At 33.1% G+C, this 23,473-nt stretch overlaps 1 protein-coding gene and 1 long non-coding RNA gene across 2 annotated transcripts; one reads left to right on the plus strand and one right to left on the minus strand.

Annotated features, from left to right (window-relative positions):
* The first annotated feature begins 10,880 nt into the window (after positions 1-10,880).
* Positions 10,881-15,151, plus strand: LOC110731603 (UDP-D-xylose:L-fucose alpha-1,3-D-xylosyltransferase MGP4-like). Its single transcript, XM_021911472.1, has 4 exons — positions 10,881-11,537; positions 13,249-13,410; positions 13,795-14,010; positions 14,520-15,151. Exons 1-4 carry the CDS (start codon positions 11,103-11,105, stop codon positions 14,727-14,729), a joined length of 1,023 nt encoding a protein of 340 aa, XP_021767164.1. The 5' UTR covers positions 10,881-11,102; the 3' UTR covers positions 14,730-15,151.
* Positions 15,152-19,905: 4,754 nt separating this feature from the next.
* On the minus strand, positions 19,906-21,081 carry LOC110731457. The gene is made up of 3 exons (XR_002513311.1): positions 21,047-21,081; positions 20,661-20,828; positions 19,906-20,562 (listed from the first exon to the last, which is right to left on the minus strand). It is a non-coding gene; the product is annotated as an uncharacterized LOC110731457 (long non-coding RNA).
* Positions 21,082-23,473: the final 2,392 nt, after the last annotated feature.

Consider the following 23,473-nt stretch of genomic DNA (forward strand, 5'->3'; position numbering starts at 1 on the left):
AGGCTAAAGAGTAAAGAGTAATACAATGAAACGGACTACATACTCACCAGTTTATGTTATGCATTAGAGGTCGTCTGACCATAACCTAAAATACATATTGATGCATGTTAGTCACAGAATAGATTAACTGTTTTTAAAAAATCAAAAGAACTGATGATATTGTGCAATCAAACTATAATCGGTACAAGACTGAAGAATAATCTGATCCTATAATAATGGTAGACAGTAAAATTGACCAAAAATATAATAATATGAATGCATAAACAATAAGGTAGTGCACGAGGATCGTAAATCCAATAACGTTCCCATTGATTGGATTCATCATAAATAAAAACTACTCTTATAATTACAAAGTTCAAATCTCAAAAAAACAAGTAGCAAGTACGAGTACCCGTTTAGCTTGATTGTTGGACTCCATCTCATTGATGTAATCCAGAGGTGCAGTGGAGGTGGCTAGAGAGCTGAGGGTGGAGAATATGGCTGTGGGTAGAGGAATTTGGTACGGTGCTAGGGTTTTACTTCCTAGTTTATTCTTTTTCTTTTTGAATAATAAATTTCCTCGCAAATTTTTACATGTGCCACACCGTGTGGCCGGGAGGTTACTTATATTGTTGTTATATATTCTAGGCTACTTATTTAGGGGTTACTCAGTCAGTCAGCATTACCTATTTTGGATAACCCTTGACCGAATGAATTAAATAACTTTTGAATAAATAACCCCGGACGGTGTGCTTTGCCACACAGAAAAACATCGTAATTTCCTACATCCTAGCTTGAGTAAAAAAAAAATTCAAAAGAAAATAAATTAAATGCAACATAGTGTCCATAAAAAAAAAATGCAAGGCATTATACAAGTGAATGTTATTGTTGTTTGTTATGTAGTGTACGAGTTAATGCCCGAGTTATGCTCGGATTTTTTAATTAATACATAGTTGGATTATTTTTATACATAATATAGAAAATAACATTTGTATGGCGATTAATCTAGTCAATTAATAACTAAAAGTATCAATATGTAACAAACCTTTTTTTTACACGGTCAAATTGAACATAGAATTGTGTATTTTAAAACTGAAATTTTCTATCTTATCTTTACTCTGATAAAATTAACTTTCAATTATCATTGCTTTTAAATATCAAGCTAAAAAACTAACTTGAAATTATTTATTTTTTAATGAAAAAAAAATGACAACAAAAAAACAATGCTTTTGGTGGGAAATTTATTAATGTAGTGTTGACACGTGTAGTATAATCTACAAATTATTCTAGGGATTACTTTAATATATTAATATTGATGGTCTAGATTAGGGTTTGCAAGCGAGTATAAGTTCACAGATTCCACATTGTGAGTTTGTGACACCGCACGAACAAGGATTGAATATAAAGGGAGATACCGAGATAGCTATTCTCTATTGTTAATTAAAAAGAATCTAAATAATGTAAAACGACTGTTTGATGTATACTGAGACGAATTATTAAACTAGAGAGAAAATCGATATTAAAAGGTATAAAGCGTAGATTCACCAATAAATAATATTTCGAGATAATACACAATAGTTAATAGGAAAATTAGTAATATTAATCCTAACTTTGGGTCATTTACCTTTATTGATCCCAACTATCGATTATTACCTAATAATTCCCAACTTTGAACGAATAGCGTTTTGTTTTATTAGACCAAATGACCGATGACCTGATTACAAGGTTAATTTTTTTAATTTTTGTTCTTAAATACCACGTGTCGCAATTTTTATTAATCAATTTTTTTTTTTTTTAAAAAACACTAAAATCCTACCCAGCCCCCACCCAACTGAGAACCATCCCAGCTCGCCGAAAGACACCCCATCCCTCCCCATCCCTTGCCGGGAACCAAGCCCCCACCCTTCCCCTGGCCCCAAAAAATGCCGACCAACCCTTCCCTATCCTCGAAAACTCCCCCCTCCCTTCCCCCACCCCCAACCCCGAAATCGACCCAAGATGAACAGATTGATGATGAATCGAAGCAAGGGCGAGATGAAGAAAAATGGCCATATTAATTGGAATTTTAACGGCTTCCTAGGAAAACCCCTAGAGGAAACTTTAACGGCTTTTGAATTCAACGATGTATTATACAATAACAATTGTTTATTACTAAATATATATTAGTAAATTAATCAAGTCAAAACCATTATATGAATAGTGTAAAAAATCTAACGGACATTTATAAATGGTGAGAAATTATCTTAAACAATAGACATCTTTAACAAGAGATCAATGATGTTATGAAGTATATAAAATAATACGGAGTGCACCAAGATATTGCAATTTAATTGTAAAATTGACTACTTCCGTGGTTCCGTATGCATTATTATAAATCTTAAGTAGTAAGATTATATTTGAGGTCACATTAATAATTTGATGTTGCATAAACTTTTTTTACATCTGGATGCAATTGATTGGTGTAAACCACATAACGCTCATAAACTTATTGGGCTAATGTGCTTTGTTCAATTTTTGGGCTAACCCAATCAGTGAATCATTGAACTATGATGGGCCAATCATAGGGCCCAACCCAATTACTGGTTTGATTTTGCTTAGCTTGCTTGTGATTTGTTTTTGTTACTAGTTACTAGAATACTAGGCATATCTCATACTTTATTGGTTTTGTTCACTACTTGGGTTCGAACTCAGTTGAAACTAGTTCATGTTCGTTTATTTAACAAATGAGTCGAGTTTGAACAAATTTTGAAGTTCGTTTACTAAATGAGCTTGCACACGAACATAGATATGCTTGTTCACATAAGTTCACGAACTACTCGTTTATTTATGTTCACGAACTACTCGTTTATTTATGTTTATGAATTATTGATTTATTCACAATGTTAATTAAGTTCTTAAGTTTATAGTTAAGATTTAATTATTATTTTACTTTTGAAATTTTCAAATGTCAAAAGTACAAAGCTCGTTTATTATAAAAGCTCGTTTATTATAAATGCTCGTTTATTATTAAGCTCATTCATAAACCGTTTGCGAACATATATTGTACTAAATGAGCCGAGCTTGAACAGATTTTTGAAAGCTCGGGATCGTGCTCGGATCGGACTCGCCTAAGTTAAATGAACTTGAACATGAACAGGGTAGTACTCGGCTCGTTTACACGGTTACACCGTACCCCTAATCATAAAGTAGCTAGTTTTCTTTTATTAAAAAATCAAAAAAAAAAAAAGGAAAAAAAGCATCTCTACAATAGATAGCACAAAACCTAACCCAAAACAATCTCTTCTGTAAATAAGAGAAACCCTAAACTCTACCCCAACTCATCACTCCCTTTCTTACCTACACACTACGTAAAATGGCTAATATCACTGCTCTAACACTGAGTGATATGCAGAGCTTGAAAAACAGTATGAATGAAAATATTTATGAGATTATGACTGCTTGGGTAAATGGAGGAGATGAAGGAAGAATTTTTTATTTTTTTTAATGTACTCTTTAAGCTAAAAATTGAGTCTTGGTATTATTGGGTGTTAAATATGTTTTTGTTTTGTATTAAAGTGAAGGTTGTTACGGCTGAGGAAGATTCTGCAGTGGAAAAATATACTTTTGGCGTTGAGAATTAGCTGTTATTGAGGATGACAAGTCTGCAATGGAGAAAAATATTGTTGGTGCTGAGAATGTTGATGTTATTGACGGTGACAAGGATATTGAGGAAGCTGACCTCAAGGCTGAATATAGCATGGGAGCGTGAGCAGGGAAGAGGAACAAGATGATGGAGAGCTAAACTTTGAATTTTTTTTTTGTTTTGTTTAATAATCAATTAATCATGGTTTTATGTAAAAAAAAAAAAAACTTTGCATGTAATTATGAGCAGTAATGAATGAAGAATGAAGTAGATCTGGACTTTGCATTTATTTTTGCCACGCTATTACTCTTGTTATTTACTTACGCGGTATTGTTGGGTTTTTCTTTTCAAATCTGACTCTATAATTTTTAATTATAAAGATTACATCTTTCTTCTTTTAAATTCTCACCTCTCGCTAAAAACTAGAAAGCCCAAAAATGAGGATGCATAGCTGTTTCTAATATTTTGGTGGCTCAGGGCAAAATGATAATACTTTTGTTGAAAAAATTATTTGTTTTTATAATTATAAATATTTTTATGTAATTTGTTAATTCATAAATAATTTTATGTAATTTGTTAATTACTTCATCCATTTTTTTAATTGCATTATTTACACTTTTTCACTATTCACTCACCTCTTTTGAAACATAAACTCCGCATCTTCTATCAAGCGCCAACTAATATGAAGAAAAAAATACGCAGTAGATTTTGAATGTTTTTTTTTTTTATTATTATTATTTTTTGAATACAAGAATTTCAATGCTTTTGTAATCAATAATTTATGTAACTTTGTCTATATTTAGCATATGACATTGTATTATAATTAGTGTTGCTCTACATTACATAAATTGTAGCAAAAATAACAATGCCAACAAAAAATAAAAGAAAAACTATTTGTTTTCAAGTTATCTATGCCAAACAAGAGGAAATGAATTGCTTGTAATCATTTACGTTTTTGATACCAAACAACTAGTAAATGTAACACTATGGTCGTTTGGTATAGATATTGGAAATGAAGTTGAAAAAAAAAACAAATAAGCAGAAGGAAATGAATCTTTTAATCGTTTTCTTTTCATTTGTTTGGTTTAAACCTAGAATTGAATCACTTAAACTTAACTCTCTTTATTTTTGTTTGAAGAGAGGATAATTGTTATCTTAGTATCTTAACAAAAAAATTGATACATTGTATAAAATTTTATAGTATCAACTAATTATAATAAATATACGATCAAATTATTAAAGGTAAAATAATTTAATGTATCAACAAAAATGTATATTAGATTGTTTCAATTACTTTAGAATGATTTTTTTTTTACAAAAACTTTAGGATGATTAATTTTGTAGGGTACCCCCCATTTCTTTTTATTGGTTATTATCAAATTTTAAATATTATTCATAATACTTCCTCCGTTTCTTTTTATTGGTTATATTTAGATTTTAAACATTATTCATAATACTTCCTCCCTCCCAAAATATATGAGATGTTGGACTTTTTTCACTATTCATGTATTAGTTTTGATCATAATTTTTTACTAACATAATAAAAACATATTTTATCATAAAATATGTTGTTAAATAGGTATATATATAAAATTTCAAAATATAATTTAAAAATAATTTTCATTAATATTTAATTATATACAAATAAAGTCAAAGTAGTACATTGACATATGTGCAATGTTGACTGGGTCATGTATTCTGAGATAGAGAGAGTATTAGATAATCTTCAAATTTACTCACAAAAGTAAAAGAGTCAGATCATGTTTGATTCATTTCAACGAATGCTCTATTAATATTCAATCGTTATAATTTTAAAAAGTATGTAATGAATAATAATCAAATAGGTGTATTGACAAGTGTGTAAAAGTCAAAACATATCTAATAAAAGGGACAAAGGGAGTATTATACTTAAGAAATTTTTTTACCAACAACTACCATTATAACGACTACTTTAAAAGCAATAACTACCATTTATTTATTTTATTTTTTTGTAAAAAAAAAATCTAAAAAAAATCTACCACAAAAACCTTGAGTAACACAACTACATTTAATTTCTTGGCAATAATCTCCAATTGAGGGGGCTAAAAAATCGGCCGTTTCGACGACGAGGGAAGGGAGGAGGGGCGGTTTCATCGACTTGAGAAGGGAGGGGCTATTTTGGGGATGGGGGAAGAGGGTGGTTTCGCTGGTGTAGGTGGGTCGCCTGAGGGGCCGACCGGCTGTTATTGGTTGTTAGGGAGGCAGGCGGTCGGATTTCGGTCGAGCTGGGGATTAGGGCTAAGGGGAGGAAGGAGGGTGGCTGGGAAAGGTTTTAAATTATTATTTTTCTTGTTTTACAAAAAAATTGGACCAATTATGTTGCGACACATCACACATGGCTTTTACAAAATAATATTCACCCTTTCTTTAAGTTACTGGTATCGACCTAGTGGAAGAAAATCAACCCAAAAGTTCATAGTGCTCCCTAATAAATGTAAGTTGGGATTATTGAGAGTTAATCGCTGGAAGTTCGGATTAATAAATTAAAGTGAATTTTTCTAATAAATAAAACTTAGATTTTGGAAGCATCCAATATAATAGATCAAAAAGCGAAAACAAGTCGAATTCAGGGTTAATTGGAGAATGAAATGGAGTCGTTTGACGTACTCTTGGAGGGCCCTTTTTAATCTCTTTAGTTTTAATAAAAATGTGTTCTTTTAATGGAAGTGGTGTTACTTATGTTTGTCGGGAGATGTAGCAAATTTTTTTTTTGCAGATTTACATAAACCCTTGTTGAAGGAGGATGGTAGTAGGTGTTGTTAAACCCATTTGTATGTGATAACGGAAAGAGTCATTACAACATTATGACCTTGTATGAGAATATATACTCCCCTACGTCCCTATAGTTTCCGTTTTCCTATTTTAGAGACTTAAAATTTTGTTTCTGTTTCTATTTTTAAATAGTATGTAAAGACCATTATATCCTTATTTTTTGACTTTATTCATTAAAGTTCCTAATTTACCTTTAACTTATCCACTTGCATTGCACTTTTTTCACTTTCTCTCTCTGACTTTTGTCTATAATTGTACTTTTCACTTTTTTCCCTTTAAATTATCCACTTGCCTTGTACTTTTGTCTAGCTTTTTTCCACTTCTCTTCCCATTTCTTAAATACGGTGAAAAAAACACAATAGGAACTATATTATGGGACGGAGAGAGTATAAGATATGGTTTTGTCAGATCGCAAGAAATGTGATTGACATGTATGAAGCATAGATCTCAAGAAAATTTTATCAATTTGAATTATTGGGGTCCCTTAGGGTAATGCATACTAATTTTAAGTTGTCTTCATCATTTCAGCAACATTCATAGACTTTTAGTTGTATGTTAGAAAATACCTTGCACAACACGAAACATCATTACCAACATCCCTTATTCTATCATAGTCACATCGCATGTTTAAATGTATATTGGTAAGCCTTATATGCGTTGTCATCACTCGTTATAATAGCTTAAAGGTAAATATCGTTAATGACCTTAATTGATATTGTGTAAAGGCTTCTTATGCCAATAGTAGCTTATGTTACTTTATTGTCCTTTCGTTTGTTGTAAACTCAGTTTAATTAATGTAATTTCAGCTGTTTTTTTTTTTTTTTTTTTTTTTTTTTTTTTTTTTTTTAAAAGTCTAAAAAACTTACAAAGAATTGATACAAGTTTTGGTGTATGGAAATATTAAAAACTAGGTTAGGTCTTGTGTCATGCACGACAATTTAAAAAAATTAATTTCAACTTTTCCATACAATTGGTTATTTTACAACAATGAAACAAAAAATCTAAAAACACTATGGACAATCTTTGATTAAAATATGAAAGATAAATGGATATATCTAATAAGTATAAAGCGAATAATTTGATATTCTTAAATACAAAGTAATAAAATCTTCTATTAAGTAATTGAAATATTGATGTGTAGATATTGTATTTAAATATATAATTATATATATTATCAACATGTTTTAGATGAGGGCAATAAATAATACTGTAATATTGATCTTCACGAGATGAATAAATTACTTAATACTCGATTAGTTTATTTTCCATTTATTAGTGTGAGGTCCATATATAAGATCTTGGCACTATAACACCTTACATTGTAAAAATCTTGGCACTATAACACCTTACATTTTACATTATAGATATCATGCAACTCCTTCTATGAGTTTATATTATACTTGAGAGATATCAAGGCAGTTATTAGTGAAGTGAAATGTCAAGAATTCCACTACCAGGTTGATCATTCCAGATTATAATTGTAGGCAACCTGGATGATGAGTGAATTAGGCTTCTCAAAACCAAGTTTTGTTTGTTTTCCCATGCCCAGAACCTGTTTGCTTAAATTCCTATATGAAAAATACAATTGAAGTGTTTCTGATTTGTGATTAGTTTGATACTTGGGATTTCATTTGTTTTGCTAACTTTATATCTTGGTGGTTGATTTGGGTGTTGAATTGTCTGCAGGGAAGACTCAACTTATCAAGCATTTTCTGATGAAAAAAGAGTTGGTATGTTGTTGATTTGCCTGGATATGGGTGAGTATCTGGAATTTTGGTTTTTATGTCATGGGAATCTATTTCATGCTGGGAATAATACAATTTATCTATGATGACAGGTTACATCAGTGGCATATTGTATACGGAACATCAATTGCTATTCGTGCTTATACTTGATCATATGCTTGAATCATATTGAAGTACCAAATACGAATTCGCCTTAAAGTGTTGCTTTAAAATTTCTGATCATCCTGTAAATCATATTGCAGACTGAGTGGATGATACGTATGTAGGCTATGTTGAAGCAGTTTGTAATATCTATTAAGTCAGCAGTTGGGACTTGGGAGGAAGGATAGCTCCACTTTACTTAAATTGATCTCTAGTGGTGTGGATGTGCTTAATTCCCTATTTGTACCCTGGGAAATTGATGCAATCACTCGTATTCCGATTTCCCGTACTCAGGACTGCTGGAATTGGAATCACACAAAGGATGAGGTTTTTTCTATTTGTATGTGTGCTTTCCCCTCTGTCCAGAAAATTGATGCAGTTTGGTCTAACTTGTGTAAGGCTGAGTTGCCACCCAAAATCAAACATTTCGGATGGAGTTTTCTTCATAATAGTATTCCTGCCCGAAATATTCTGAAGATAAAGAGGTATTTGTGCTGATGACATCTGCCCGGTTTGTGGGGAAGACTGAAACTATTTCTCATGCACTTTCCCTTTGCCTTGATGCCTGCAAGATCTGGTATTTCTCCCCTTTGCGCTTGAATGTGATCGAACTACGTTAAGGATGATTCTTTGTTGCATTGATGTAGTAAAATGGGTATGCACAATGATAATGCATAGTGGGATATTTTTTGGAGCCTTTTGTGGGGGATTTGGTTGAAAAGAAATGCCTTTTACTTTGACAGGAAGAGTATTCAAAAGGAGATATTATCACAAAGGTTATGAGTGTTGTTTGGGAGTACGAAAAAGCTAATGGAATGCTCACTTTTGGGATCAGTAATGCTGCTGCTATACAGCAATCTTGGTGCCCTCCGAGTTCTGGGTTCTGCAAGACCAATTCAGAAGCTGCTTGCTTTGTAAATGGTTTGGTCAATCTAGGAGTGATGAGGGATGGCGTTGGTCGTTGGAGATGTGTTGGCTGCTACATGCTCTAGTGTCTAGGGAAGCTTTGATGTGGATGTGGCAGAAGCCCTTGCTGCTCGTCATGCTCTCACAATTACAATGGAAGCTGGGTTTTGTAGTATTGTGCTCAAAACGGATAACTTGAAGCTGCATTCTCATTTAAAGAAAAAGAAGAGTGTAGCCTCAAGTTTTGGTGCTATTGTTGGTGATATTATGATGTGGTCTCTGCTGTAATTTTGGATGCTCCAAAGTTTGATTAATAAAGTTTAGTGTGCTTTCTGTCCAAAAAAAAAAGGAAAAAAATAAAAATAAAAAATCTGCATTTATTTACGGTGTAACTCGAAAGTGTAAATCCCTCATTGTTAAGCATGAATTAGAGGATTGGACATTGTTAATTACACAGTTGTTTGGCTAGCTAACTATGACTTCTTGGCGCAAATAATATGTACGGAGTAGTTATCTTAGACGCAATCCCAAAGGATCATCAAATTGTTTATTGGATGACTTGAGCGTAGTGGTGCAACCTCAAAATAAATGTCGCTTTATATATATATATATATATATATATATATATATATATATATTTTGACAGGCGCTTTATATTTCTTTGTAATATCGTATTGTTCTTGTTACTCCCTTTATTTTAAGACCATCTTCATTAGTAAGACTTAATTTTGAGTATTGAAATACAAAATGAGTTGTTTTTTTACCTCCAATGGTAATACCCAACCTACTTCTCAATTTAGCAACCCATGTGAAGTCTAATTTTCCAACGGTGAGACTCTTTAAATTATACTAATGTCACTTTCAATTTATGACCCACCAAATCCATATTGTAAAAAAAAACTAAAACTTAAATAAATTACATAATATACACTTTTTGTCAAATGAGACTCAAAGTTGAGTATTTAAACTTAGCAACTTTCTTTTGGGGTTGCTAGGTTTAGATATCAACTTATTGGTATCTTTTGCAAAAAATACTCCCTCTATCCTAAAAAAAACTCTCTCAAGCCTCACCATTGGAGATGGTCTAATTTTTTGCCCTATTGTAAAAAATTGGATCAAATTTTAAATTTTTTTACCCCAAATACCGTTGATCTATAAGAAATAATATAGTCATGTGAGATCTTGTTGGGTTCGTGATATTGTATTATATATCTAGTTTTTATAATTTTTATATATATGAAATGATAAAACCATTTTAAAATTCGTTAAAAAGTCAAATGGGGGCAAATGGAGAAATCGCAAAAAGTCAAATGAAGGCAAATTAGAGATAGTGAGAGTAAAATGTTTTGGTTTCTTTTTGTCATTTTTTGGGGTTTATTCCGCACTTTTACCAAATAAACAAACAAAAAATGCTCCCAACAGGCCAACACACGTTAACCAATAATATCTTTAATTGTTTATATTTTATAAACGAAATGTAAAATTAAGCTACAGAAATGTCATAATTAAAAAGGAATGAAAAAGTATAATTTTAATCATGTGTTATTTCTTTTATTTGTATCTTCTTAGAGTTGCCAAAATCCTACGTGACCAACTCAATTTGAAATCAACCGATCAAAACTCGATTTAAATATTAATTCATATAAATACAATAATTTAACGTAATTTAAATTTAAAATAGACTCGACACACCTTAACCTCACCAAACCGACTCATAACTTGAATCCACACCTCTTCTCATAATGTGCTACTGTGCTAGTCAAGTAATTCGTATTTGCTAGTAGCAATTTTTAGAGAACGGAGTTATTCCGTACTTTACTTGGTAATTCTGAGTTGTTTTATAATTTTGCGCTCCAGTTTAGATCCACTGTGTGAGCGAGCTTTGATCTCCATCAACAATGGCGGTCTCCCATCTTCATCAGAGACCGACACACAAACGCCCTTCTTCCTTTCTAAATCGCACAAATCTCACCCTCCTTTTCTCTCTCCTCATAATCCTTGGCTTCTTCTACCCTTATCTGGGAATCTCCCAATCCTTTTTCTCAAATACCAACTTCGCTTTTCAGTCTAAATGGCGAAATTACTCCCTCCAAGAAGCTGTTTCATTTGTTGGGCGAAATGGGACTGTCATTGTTTGTATAGTTAGTGAACCTTACTTGGATTTTTTGAACAATTGGTTGATTAGTGTTACCAGACATAAACATCAAGATAAAGTTTTGGTGATTGCTGAAGATTATAACACTTTGTATCGGGTTAATCAAAGATGGCCTGGTCATGCTGTGCTTATTCCTCCAGTTCTTGAATCTAATTCTGCCCATAAATTTGGTTCCTTGGTATGAAATTTGTTGCCGTATTTTTTTCAATTTAATTTATCATATTGCTGATTGATTACTATTGCTATTGGGGATTTGTGGTTTTGGTTTTTTAGGGTTTTGATCTGATTTAGGTGTTTGAGCTTTTCAAAGTGAACTTGTTATTTATAAGGGTTAGTTTGTTAGTAATTAATTTGTGAAATTGTGATGTTACTTGTTGATATATTTAGTTTGTGGAGTAGTTCATGTATATGGCACTCGCATGAGTTACTGGCTTCAAGCTTTCGGAAACACTAGAATGCACAAAGATCATATTCCAATGTCTTGTCTTTAATTTTGATTATTGATAATTATGGGGGGTGGGTTCTGGGTCTGTTTTAGATAATTGAGCTTGTTTATGTGAACTATTCTATTGATTTATTGAATGGATTGCTACATAAGAAAATGAATTGTGATGTTAACATACTTACATCTGATATAAGCATGGCTGCATGGGAGTTCTCATATAAGAAATATCAACTGTCTTTTCTAGTTGAAATTGTCATTAATGCTTCAATAATGAATGAGAAATTCGAAACTAGCTAAGCTATAAGTGGCCCTCATCTCTCAGAAGATATGAAATGGGAGTTTGGTTAATTATCAAGAAGGGGGGGGGGGGGGGCGTTGGGGCTATGCATGAAGTTTTTCTATCATTGTGTATAAGATGATCATAGGCGAGTTGTTTCGTACTTTAAGCTATCGAAGGAACACCATAATGCACAAGGGGTTGAGGTTTATGTTTCATTTTCTTGTCTTACATATTTGCCACTTAAAGCTTCTGTATAATAGGATGTCTGGTTATGTATGCTCATATGAGGTGAAACAAAGATTGTCATTAGTCAGTTTTCTCTTAATATATAATTGGCGTTATGGCCATGCTTGGAATTTAGAGAGATCAGGGGTAACATAAGGGAATGGTGGATGGGTGACAAGAAAATACAAGTTAATCGCCAGGATAAAATTGCAGTGTTTATCCTGGGCTAACCAGGTAATTTCACTAGGTAACAGTAGGTGCCCTTGATGGTGATTTTAGAACTTGGTGTATGAATATATTACTTAACCAATTGGTTTGTAGAGTTGATACACAAATCTTAGCAGTCTGACCCATCCATTTGTTAACATCTCTGAAAAAAATTGTAAATTAATCTTTTTAATCTCTATATCTTTGTTTCCAGCTCAACTGTTGCTAAGCCATTTATATTTCTGCCTGAATTTTGTTGTCCCTTGTTGGACTAAAACCAAAAAGAAAATGGATCCAATATCCCCATGAAACTAGACTTATGTATCAGATTTACCTTGCAAATTTTTAGCCAAAGAAGCAATGTAAATACACTTATCAGATGGTTGCTTGAGAAGTGTAATTATAAAGGCTCAAACTTTAACATTGCAGGGAATAGGATTCCTTGGGTATTACTAGTTGCTAGAATAGGCGTGGGTTCTGATTCCAAGTGCAATGCTAAGAAGCTTATCTCCAAATTCTTTTTGCAATCCATGATGGATCCTGTAGGGTCCAATGAGTGCACTTTAGCATGAACTGAAAGGGAAATTATCTGTCACCTTTGATCAACACTGCTAGTATGTAATATACGTGCCTTAGGAAACTCAGGAGGTTACTTGGGGGCAGGGTCCAGCTTTTCTTTATACTTTGTATCCATTAATGACCTGCCTAACTGTCATCTGATCGTTTGTGCAGGGGTTCTTCAAATTTACGGCTAGGAGGCCTCGCCATCTTCTGAATATACTGGAGCTTGGATATAATGTCATGTACAATGACGTTGATATGGTTTGGTTGAAAGACCCATTTCCTTATTTGGAGGGAAATCACGATGTCTACTTTATGGATGATGTAGCTGCGGTATGTTGGCTGATATTCCTTGCTATTTTACTCTTATAGTCTTATCTATACAGGAATGCATCTGCGTGAGTCGGTCTGTGTGCTAAAAACTGAGAATATTGTTACACATCAAATTATCCATGCAAGTACAGTGCAGCATTCAGCAATTATGTCACTTGTTTCTGCTTTGATGTAAATAACATTGCATGAACGCCCTCTTTGGATGTTTGCATTTTTCTGTATAATGATCATGATGCTTCTAATCAGCATGTTCTTATATCAACTACTGAGTAAAAGAGACCTGTGTATAAGTTCAAAAGTAAAAAATGCATCCTTTGCTAACAGTTATGGATGATAATTTTTTCCTTCATAATTTTCATTCTTGTCTCTGCTTCTTATATCTAGGTGAAGCCTTTGAACCATTCCCATGCCTTACCACCTCCAGGGAAAAAGGGACGACCTTATGTTTGTAGCTGCATGATATTCCTGCGGCCCACGACTGGTGCCAAGTTGGCTATGAGAAAGTGGCTTGAGGAGCTTCAGGAACAGCCATGGACCAGAGCAAAGAAAGCTAATGACCAGCCTGCATTTAACTGGGCTTTGATGAAGATAGAAAAACAGGTCGGTTGTTTACTCTTTACTTATACTTATACTTCCATTCTCCTCCCTTATGCTTTACAGTTGTCACTCCAATGGATTAAGAGTAGAGGAAACTTGCTATTCATTGCCAAAGTGTAGATTTGTTTTGCAATTGATATGTGTTAGTCTCAGTGAAGTTTAGGGTAGTTAAAGATGTGACTATTGTATCCCAACCAAAGGGGGTGGGGTTAAAAAAGGAAATACGGAGTATGACCTACACTATACTGAACTTTTTTTATTCTTTTCTTTTTTCTTTTCTTTTTTTTTTTTTTTCTCTTTTTTTGCTTTTGATTTCTGATATTCATTTTGATAAGCTTTTCGGAGAGCCATATGGTCAATTCTCTGAACAAGGAAATACTGTATAACTACCACAATATGTAAAAAGAAATTCATATCAAGATTCTTTTGTTTGTATAAAACTGACTTGGAGATACAATAAGCCTAACCAAGGGATACTCATTGGGTTGTATTCTGTAATGACTGGACAACAGGTGGATATGTATCTGCTTCCCCAGTCTGCATTCCCAACTGGAGGTTTGTACTTCAAGAACAAGACATGGGTACGTGAAACTGAAGGCTCACATGTTATCATTCATAACAATTACATCATAGGATTTGAGAAGAAAATAAAGCGTTTCCGTGACTATGGCCTCTGGCTAGTCGATGATTATGCTTCAGAATCTCCCCTTGGCAAGCTATAGAAGTATCAAAGGGTATGGTGATGATTTCGAGTACTAAACCTAGCGTTGAAGGTTGAACTGCATTTGTAATCTGATTTGGCTGAGCTGCAGCATGTTTCAGCCACTAGCTATGGCATATGCTCAAATTTTGAGCTGCTGTAGAATTCCTTCTTTGGTTGTAATCTCAAGCGAGCTCATTTTAACGAGATTTTGGCATTTTCTGGCTCTTGAAGTCCCTTTGCTGGAGTATTATTGAGCCACCAAAGTTTGTGCTGATGTAAAATGGTACTCCAGTATACACAATTGCACATAGCCGTAGGAGAGAAGCTTTAAATTTAGCGGATAGTAATTAAAGTTGATTAATTCTAAAAAGTCAATTGTATTTTACTGTATTTATTTATACTATTACTACGTATCAAATAGATTAAACAAAGTCAATTGCTGATTCTCTCTAAAAAAAAAAAAACCCTAGCTTTTTGAAGGGTTTTCATACTTTTTTGGTTGTTATTTTAGCTTTATAATAACGATTTCTCCCTCGAAAAAGGGTTTTTGATCTCTTACGAAAGATAAGGTTTTTTCGTTCTCTTTCGAAAGACAATGTTTTTTCAATCTTATTCGAAAGACAAGGTTTTTCGACATTCTTTGAAAGATAAGGTTTTTCAACCTACTTTGAAAGGTAGTGTTTTTCGACCTTTTTAAAAGATAGGGGTTTTCTCCTCTTTTTGAGGGGAAATTTCTTTAACTTTAAATCCGGAATAATAGATCTGATGGATTGCTGTGAAATTGTTTTGTTGGTGAAAAACTATATGAGGTCGCAAAGGTAATCAATTTTTCAAATACGATTCGATGAATCCGATGAAAATCATCCTCATAACTATAAGGGATCATTAGATTGTCTCTTCAACAAGACTATATATTATGAAGGAAATTTTTATTTGATACGAATTATGTATTTGTTAGGTTCAATTATCTTTGTAGATATCGTATAACTTTTTATTAATGAATTAATTTTACTATTAAAAAATAAAAAACCAAAGCCAATTGCTGATCATTCAATTCTTAAATAGATTAAGATTAAACAACGTCAATAATTGCTGATCATTCATAAATATATTAAGATTAATCAAAGTCAATTACTCCCTCCGACCCATTATTAAGTGTCTGTTTTTCTAGGATTTTCAAAAATTAAGTGTATTTTTTATTTTTGTTTTATGTATAATCACCTACATACCCCTACTTTCACTGATGGATTTACATTAGAGCCTACAGCCTAGGGGGCACGTGCTATCCCTCAAAAAAAAAAAAAAAAAAAAAAAAAAAGGGAAAACTTTGGTTAAAAAGCCTGATCAACTTATATGTTGAAGGTATAAATAATAATTTGTATTAGTGGACTTTTAATTTTAAGTGTTGTAGCGGTATTTTTGTTTATTTTTAAAGCTTGGGCTTTTGGTGGTTTTAGGTTCAAGTACTACTACAAGCAACTATTGGTATACTTTTATTTTATTTTCAAATCAATTTCTTTTTCTAATCCAAAACTCATTCAAAATTTCTTCTTCACAATAGCACAATAATAATAATAGACATATTAAAACAATTTATTTATCTTATTGTATACAATTTTTCTTAAATAATCTTGACCCCTTAATTTTAGTATTAATCACTATGCATTTGTGCACAATAATATGTAGTACTAGACATATCAAATCAACTCCTGTGATTACATTCCCTCCAAACCAATTGAATGTAATAAATTGCTAAATACTTGATCACCATATGACAATAGTTTGTAATAAACTGATAACTGCTTCAACACATACGTAGTAGAAGAAAACTATTTTTTTATTATTTATTTATTTTTTTAAAATGTAGATTTTTTTATAGCAATGAAATCTACAATTTTTTTTTTACCAAAACGAGACTGGTTATTTTTGCGGTGTTCTCTTCTTCCCACCTTTCTCGTCCCAAATGCAAATTTGGAGTCTTAAATCTGAAATATTTTCAAACCTCCATCATCAAAGAGCATGTTACATCCGACGGACAACAATCAAATAGCCCTTTTCAAGAATGTTGTGATAATTGTTTGTGGTATACATTCGACGGATTACAATCAAGTAGTCATTTTCAAGAATGGTGTGATAATTGTCTGTTGTGATGAAGAATGAACGGAAATATTTTTAGTTATTGAAAGGTTAGTGGCTAAGTTTATCTCATACGGGAGCGGGACTAAGCCGGTATCAATATAATGTATATATGTAGTATATAGTGATAATAACTCATTTTTTTTAAAAAAATCATTACATGTATCAATATAATGTATATATGTAGTATGTAGTTTTACGTAATTTGTTAATAAATAAATAAATAATTATATATATTTCATGTTTTTTTAACACAAAAGGGAAAAGCATATATTACATAAATATGGCAGCAGCCATATTAGCAAAATACAAGATCTTAATGTTTAAGATGATCCAACACCATAGATACTTCAAGTAGCAAACCGAAATAAAGACTAAAGCAAAATTAAAAGCTAAGCGCCAGTACACAAAAGCTTGCAAATACAAGACCGAGAGATCAAAATAAAAAGGAAGCGCAATAGCAGGAGCAAGAACAACGTTAGGTAGCCACCCTCTCAGGGATATCAGAGGCATACTCTTGAAAGAGTTCAGCAGAAGTACATTACTGGTTGTTCTGGGTTGACAATTTTCCTTCCCATTGAAGCTAATTTGTCAGAAACACGATTAACATTTCTGCTTGCATGAAAGATAGAAACCTTCCAGGTCTCTACTTATGAGAGAGGCAACATCTCGAATAATATTCCCTAAGTCATGATCCTTGAAGGAATCTGGGTCTTCCAGCATCTTTTTTAGCTCTGCCGCATCAGTTTCCAGTTCTAGAAGCTTGATGTCTCTTGCCCAAGCAGCCAGTAAGCCATCCTTTATTGCCAGTAATTCAGCAGCAGCAGGCGAAATAGCATTGTACCTGGCAGCAAAACCCAACTGCCACAAACCTTTGTCACATCTTATCACACCACCTCCTCCAGCATCATTAATACCCTTCCAGGAGCCATCAATATTGGGCTTGAAGTAGCCAGTGTGAGGAGGAGCCCAAACTCTGGAAATAGAAACTGAAGAGGACTGCATGCTAGCCTGTTGTAAATTAAGAGTGTAATGGTAATCTATCCAGAATCTATTAAAGGTACACTTTATAAACATCATTTTTTTCTCAAAAATAGCCATGTTTCTGGTTTTCCATAAATGTCAAATACTCACAGCAAATATAATTTTCCAAGAGTGACCATAGTTAAGGTTAAAGGAAAACCAATCTGATAGAGTTGAGTGAAAAAAGAGTAGTAATCAAAATTAGTTGGGGCTAAAGTTTCGAAAACCAAAGACTAAAAAGCAAAAGAATTAGGGCAATCCCTAAAAAGATGGATAAAATTTTCATGTGAGGCTTCACATCTCATACACATTGGATCAAACGAATTTTTTTTTTTTTTTTTGAAGGGTGGTACCAACCGGGAGAATGTTTCTAACAAGGTTCCAAAGAAGCATTTTGTATTTAAAAGGGACTCTAATCTTCCACAAGTTCTTCCATGAAAAATTAGACAGGAAAGTGGTGTTGAGGTTGTAAGTAGTATTATAAGAGTTGTAAGCAGATTTGATAGTAAAATTCCCAGATTTATCGAGACTCCATTTAGGTCTATCAGAAACATTAACAAGGGAAGGAATAAGATAGGCTAAAATTAAAGAACAAAGGGAAGGAGGAATAATATGAGAAACATCATCTAAAACCATTTCTTATTTCTTATAATGTTAGAAACACGCCAATGACCTTTGGAGTCAGGAATTCTAATATATATTTCATGTTGATTGAACCCATTAATAAGAAAATATTGCTCTTTTGTTTTAAGTTTCATGAGCCTGTTCAACCTTTTTGCTTTGTTTCAATGTAGTGCATTACAACTTTAGTCTATTTGATTGTAGAAATGATAACTCGATCCACATTTCTTATAATGTCATAGTAGCTCAGGTACATCTTTGAAAATTCCCGGCTATGATCCACCCTTGTCTTGAGAACATAATCAGGCAAGAAACGATGATCGTACCAGCAACGACCAACCAACTTCAACATCATAACAGAAAAGATGTAGCCTAAAAGACTTTAGATTTTGTGCTGAGGAGAGATTATAACTTGGTTCAAATGTCTTATGATGTCGTAGTAGCTGACATACATCTCTGAAAATTCCCTGCTTTTATCAGTCCTTGTCTCGAGAATAAATTTGTAGACTTCCGAGACTGCCGGGTGGTTAACCTCGGCAACCTGGAGTCTGACATGATTGAGAAAAGATCCTATATCTAAAAGCCGATAACATCATAAAAAATAATCCAAATTTCTGATCTAGGTGACACTCTCATCATCCTTACTCAATCTCCAATACACACCAATTACTTCATCATCTTTATTCCCCTCCGGACCACCAATGTTCCCCTCTTCTCCCCCTTGCGATTCTCCTTGCCCTTCCTCTCCATTATCATCACCACCACCACCACCACCACTACCACCATCATCATCACCATTTCCCTTACCCCTATCTCCTCTATAGTTTGTACTCTCTACCAGAGGGATCTTTCATGGGGGCCAACTAGGGCCTGGCCCCTGGTAGAGCCCAAATAATTTTGCATATATACGATAAAATTAGCCCAAAGTACAAGTTATGTTAAAAAGAATATGTTAGTGTAGATGAGTTGTCAAGGGCCAATCACTTTCTTTATTTTTTTCTTTCATCTGATCAATTTGGCATTCCAAGGTTCAAAATAGGGCCAACATCATAACCACAATATTTTCTTTACAAAAATTTTACACTTCAATGACATCATGCTACAGAAATACTCCTACTTCGTGACCTCTATAGCTTTGTTGACCTGTTATGTACTCTTTTAGTATGTAATTTTTTTTTCTTTTTCTAAAAATTATGTTCAATTTTATTTGGTTAAGTTTCATAGACTCTCTCAGCATATCAATTTAATTAATTTTTTTTTTCACAAACTGTATTACAGACTACGTAGTTAGAAATAATAAATTGTAACAACTCTAACAAAGGAGGGCGTTTGTTTCGCAGTTTCATAAATAAAATGTACCACTTTAGTCACGGTGGTACATTTTATTTACGAAATTGCCACTGTGAGAACAAAAACGTTTCTCATAGTGATTAACAGAGATTTACTGCTAACAAAGTGCTAAAAAAAATTGCTTATTAAATTTTCATGTATTGTTCACCCATTAGAATCTATTTAAAAAAGTAATTGTTAGATAATATCAGACTCCTTGGATTGGTGTGTATTCCATTGATTCATATATACAGGGCAAAGGAAAAAAAAATTAGTAAAGTAAAAAAATTGCGGAAGCTAGGATTAGATCTAAAACCTAAGCTGTAATACCATGTTAGATAATATCAAACTCCTTGGGTTGGAGTGTATTCCATTGATTCATATATAGGGCTATAATGATGAATCCTAATACGTTAGGAAAGCTCAAAAGATATTTACCGAATATTCACAAAATTATATCCTTCTATACAAAATAATATCTAGAATATTTATCTATCAGTAATATATATGTTAGTGACCATAAATTTTACTTATTCGCCCCCCCAAGTAAAATTCTCCAAGATCCGCCACTGCTCTCTAAAGTCTCTAGTGAACTCATGACATGAAATTCGATATTGGTGAGCACACATAAGCCACGGGATTGTACCATCTGTTCAAGAGTCTTGGTTCAATGGGAGCATTTTCAGATTGCTCACCATCACATGTATTAAGGTCACAGACTGGGCAACGTACGAGCTGCAGATCTGGGAGGTTGGGTAAAGCTAGGGATTAGCAGACTACGAAAAATTGATTGGCACTAATTAGGAAACAATATTCATGACATGGAAAGATTTGAATGTACCAGCAATCCAGATTCCAGTTTTGATATTGGTTAGCACACATAAGCCACGGGATTGCAGTATCTGTTCAAGAGTCTCCTTCTGAGGGATCTTTTGGGGAGGACTAGTCAGCTTCTCTGTCACAATTACTGCTGATGATTCCAGGAAAAAAGCACCAATCCGAATCCAATCTGTAATTTTCCAATAACATGAGATATATAAGCATAATCGAACCTTGAATCAATCTAAGAGGTAGCTATTCAATAACATTGATGACTATAATTAGACTAAAACCAAATCAGTAAGAGAATATTTATTCCATAATCGAGAGGATCCACCTTATAGACTTTCAATATGTTATGTTTAGTACTTTGATGTCATACATACTAATAATAATCAGAGGGATTACCTATGTGTTTCTCTTGCTGGCAAAACAAGTAAGAGTGACTCCCATCTGCAAGAAAGTTGCAAGGTGAGGCGAGGCTTTCAACACCACACACAGTTACTTTGACAATAATGCCACATTCTACTGTAAGGCAGGTAGATGTTCAAGTGATTTGTCTCTCACCAAAAGCTGATGCATACAGTTTCTTCCGGTTAAAAGAGACGTCTCCTGGATCAGGAACTGCTAGATCACATAAGCCGGCATATTTCCACACGCATTCTTCTGATAGTCTTGTAGAACCATTTGCAGGTAGTGGCAAGCATCACCAGAGACTTTCCATCTAGGTACTTGGCTATCTCAATCCATACATCATCCTCAAACCTTGGAGCACAAAATCAAAATTCAGTTAGAAATTTCAATTTGTAACCATTATTCAAAACTACAGAAACTTCAAATAAAATAGTCCTTGTCTATTCACACAAAACCATGCTAATCAAAAGTTAAAAATCAATTGTTGAACCGTTCAATTCCACAAACATAATCAAGATTTAACAAAAGATAATTACACACAAAATGATTCCAACTACTGCATTTTCTTGGTGAGAGCTAAATCATGAAGTTAAGTTAGCTGAACTATATGAGAATCGTCACTAATCGATTCAGCATTCATACTAGCTAAACAGATATATGAATAAGCTCGAAATACATACTGTGATATTCTATGAAATTCAAATTCTCAGATAAGAGTAAGATTTATCAACTCACTGAAATTCTGGAACAAAACTTGAACTACAAGATAGTGATTTCGAATTCACAATTCAATTTGTGAGAATCAGGACATTGACGATCGATTCGATCAAAACTCGCTCGTTAATTCAGCTCTCTAATTTTTCAAATTTCATCGCTAAACTCAACTGAATTTTGCTAATTCCAGCTCAAATTTAAATTATCAAATTCATATTAGAGGTTAAATTTGTAGATAAGAAGCTCAAAATTACGAGTAAATTATACAGAAAAACGAAATGATTACTGATCTTTAAATTTGACGCTAAACTTCCGATTATCGTAAAATTGAGCGTGTTCATCAAAATCATAACAATTATCGACAATTACAGCTCAAAATCACCAAAAATTATACTAATAAACGCAATTATAAGAGTTCTACTCATTTTTCCCTTGCAAAATCATACAAAAATCAACGCAATTGTGAAGAGAGATACCTTGCGAAGCAAGCGCGAAGAGACAAAACGGAAGAGAGGCGAGGAGAGCTGCAGGAGAAGAAAAGAAGATTCTTCTTCAATTGAGTCCCATTTTCTTCAGAATTGTATTGAGATTTGCAGTGTTTTATGAGAGAGAGTTTTGAAATGAAATGAATTTGGTTCAATGGTGAAAGGAATAGTGTATTTATACAAAAAGACGCGGGAGTAAGAGAAGTCTCCTATTTTTTAAATTACTTTTAACGAAATTGGGACCCCTAGCATAGCCATGCTGGCATGCTGTTATTTGTTATATGCTGTTGACATGGCATTTTTAATTTCTGTGAACGGAAAAATATTGAAACGATAGCGTTTCAGTTGATTTGAACTCGTTCTCTTATTTTCTTCGATGTTTTTCTTAACTTCATAAGTTGCCTTCAAACCTTTGTTAGAGCACTCCCAATGGTGATAAAAAAATATGCTCATGGGTATTTTGGGTGGGCAAAAAATATACTCATGCATTACAATGGTGATCAAATGAAGAAATGCAAAAATATGCTCATGAGCATTTCTAAAAATGCCCAAGACTTGGGCAAATTTGAGGATGAATAGTGCTCTGGTGGGCCCCACAATTTGCAATGGTTATATTTTTTGTAATGCAAATTCTGAAATAAATATTTATTAAAAAAAAATTAAAATAACCAACGGTCATAAAATTTAATTCTCTATAAATAGACATGCATTTTGGTATATTTTGGTATAATTTCAGAAATACCATAAATCCTCCATATTTTTTTTAACGATAAAAACGACACAAATAAAAAAAATAAAATAAGTTACACAAATTTAGACTAGTTTTTATTTATTTGGAGTAATATTGTTAAAATATAAATGAAATTAATAAATAAAGAAGTGTTGTAAAGGAGAGAGAAAATAATGGTGGGGTATTGAAAAAGTAAGAGAGAGAGAGTAGTGGGCAAGCATTTTTTTTTTGCTCACCATTGAGAGAGAAATTGTGAAAAAAATTTGTCCATGGGCAAAACAGATTTGTTGAGAGAGAAAGTGGATAGAGAGATAGTGGGTGGGCATTTTTTTTGCTCACCATTGAGAGTGGTCTTATATGCTCTTTCTACTCTGGATCATCATCACACATTACTTAATTCTACCAGGGATATACCATGCCAATGCACAAGCAAGAATTTTTAATAAGTATTTCGGATAGGTAAGGGGATTTTTATTCTTTTAAAACATATTA

Source organism: Chenopodium quinoa, unplaced genomic scaffold (assembly GCF_001683475.1).
Source record: "Chenopodium quinoa cultivar QQ74 unplaced genomic scaffold, ASM168347v1, whole genome shotgun sequence".
Classification (NCBI taxonomy): domain Eukaryota; kingdom Viridiplantae; phylum Streptophyta; class Magnoliopsida; order Caryophyllales; family Amaranthaceae; genus Chenopodium; species Chenopodium quinoa.

What these genes read in the sequence shown, in the direction of transcription:
- LOC110731603 (XM_021911472.1), top strand. Translation starts at nt 11,103, where the DNA reads ATGGCGGTCTCCCATCTTCATCAGAGACCGACACACAAACGCCCTTCT. An exon ending in CCCATAAATTTGGTTCCTTG is followed by an intron (nt 11,538 to 13,248) that starts GTATGAAATTTG and finishes TCGTTTGTGCAG; the next exon opens with GGGTTCTTCAAATTTACGGC. An exon ending in TTATGGATGATGTAGCTGCG is followed by an intron (nt 13,411 to 13,794) that starts GTATGTTGGCTG and finishes TCTTATATCTAG; the next exon opens with GTGAAGCCTTTGAACCATTC.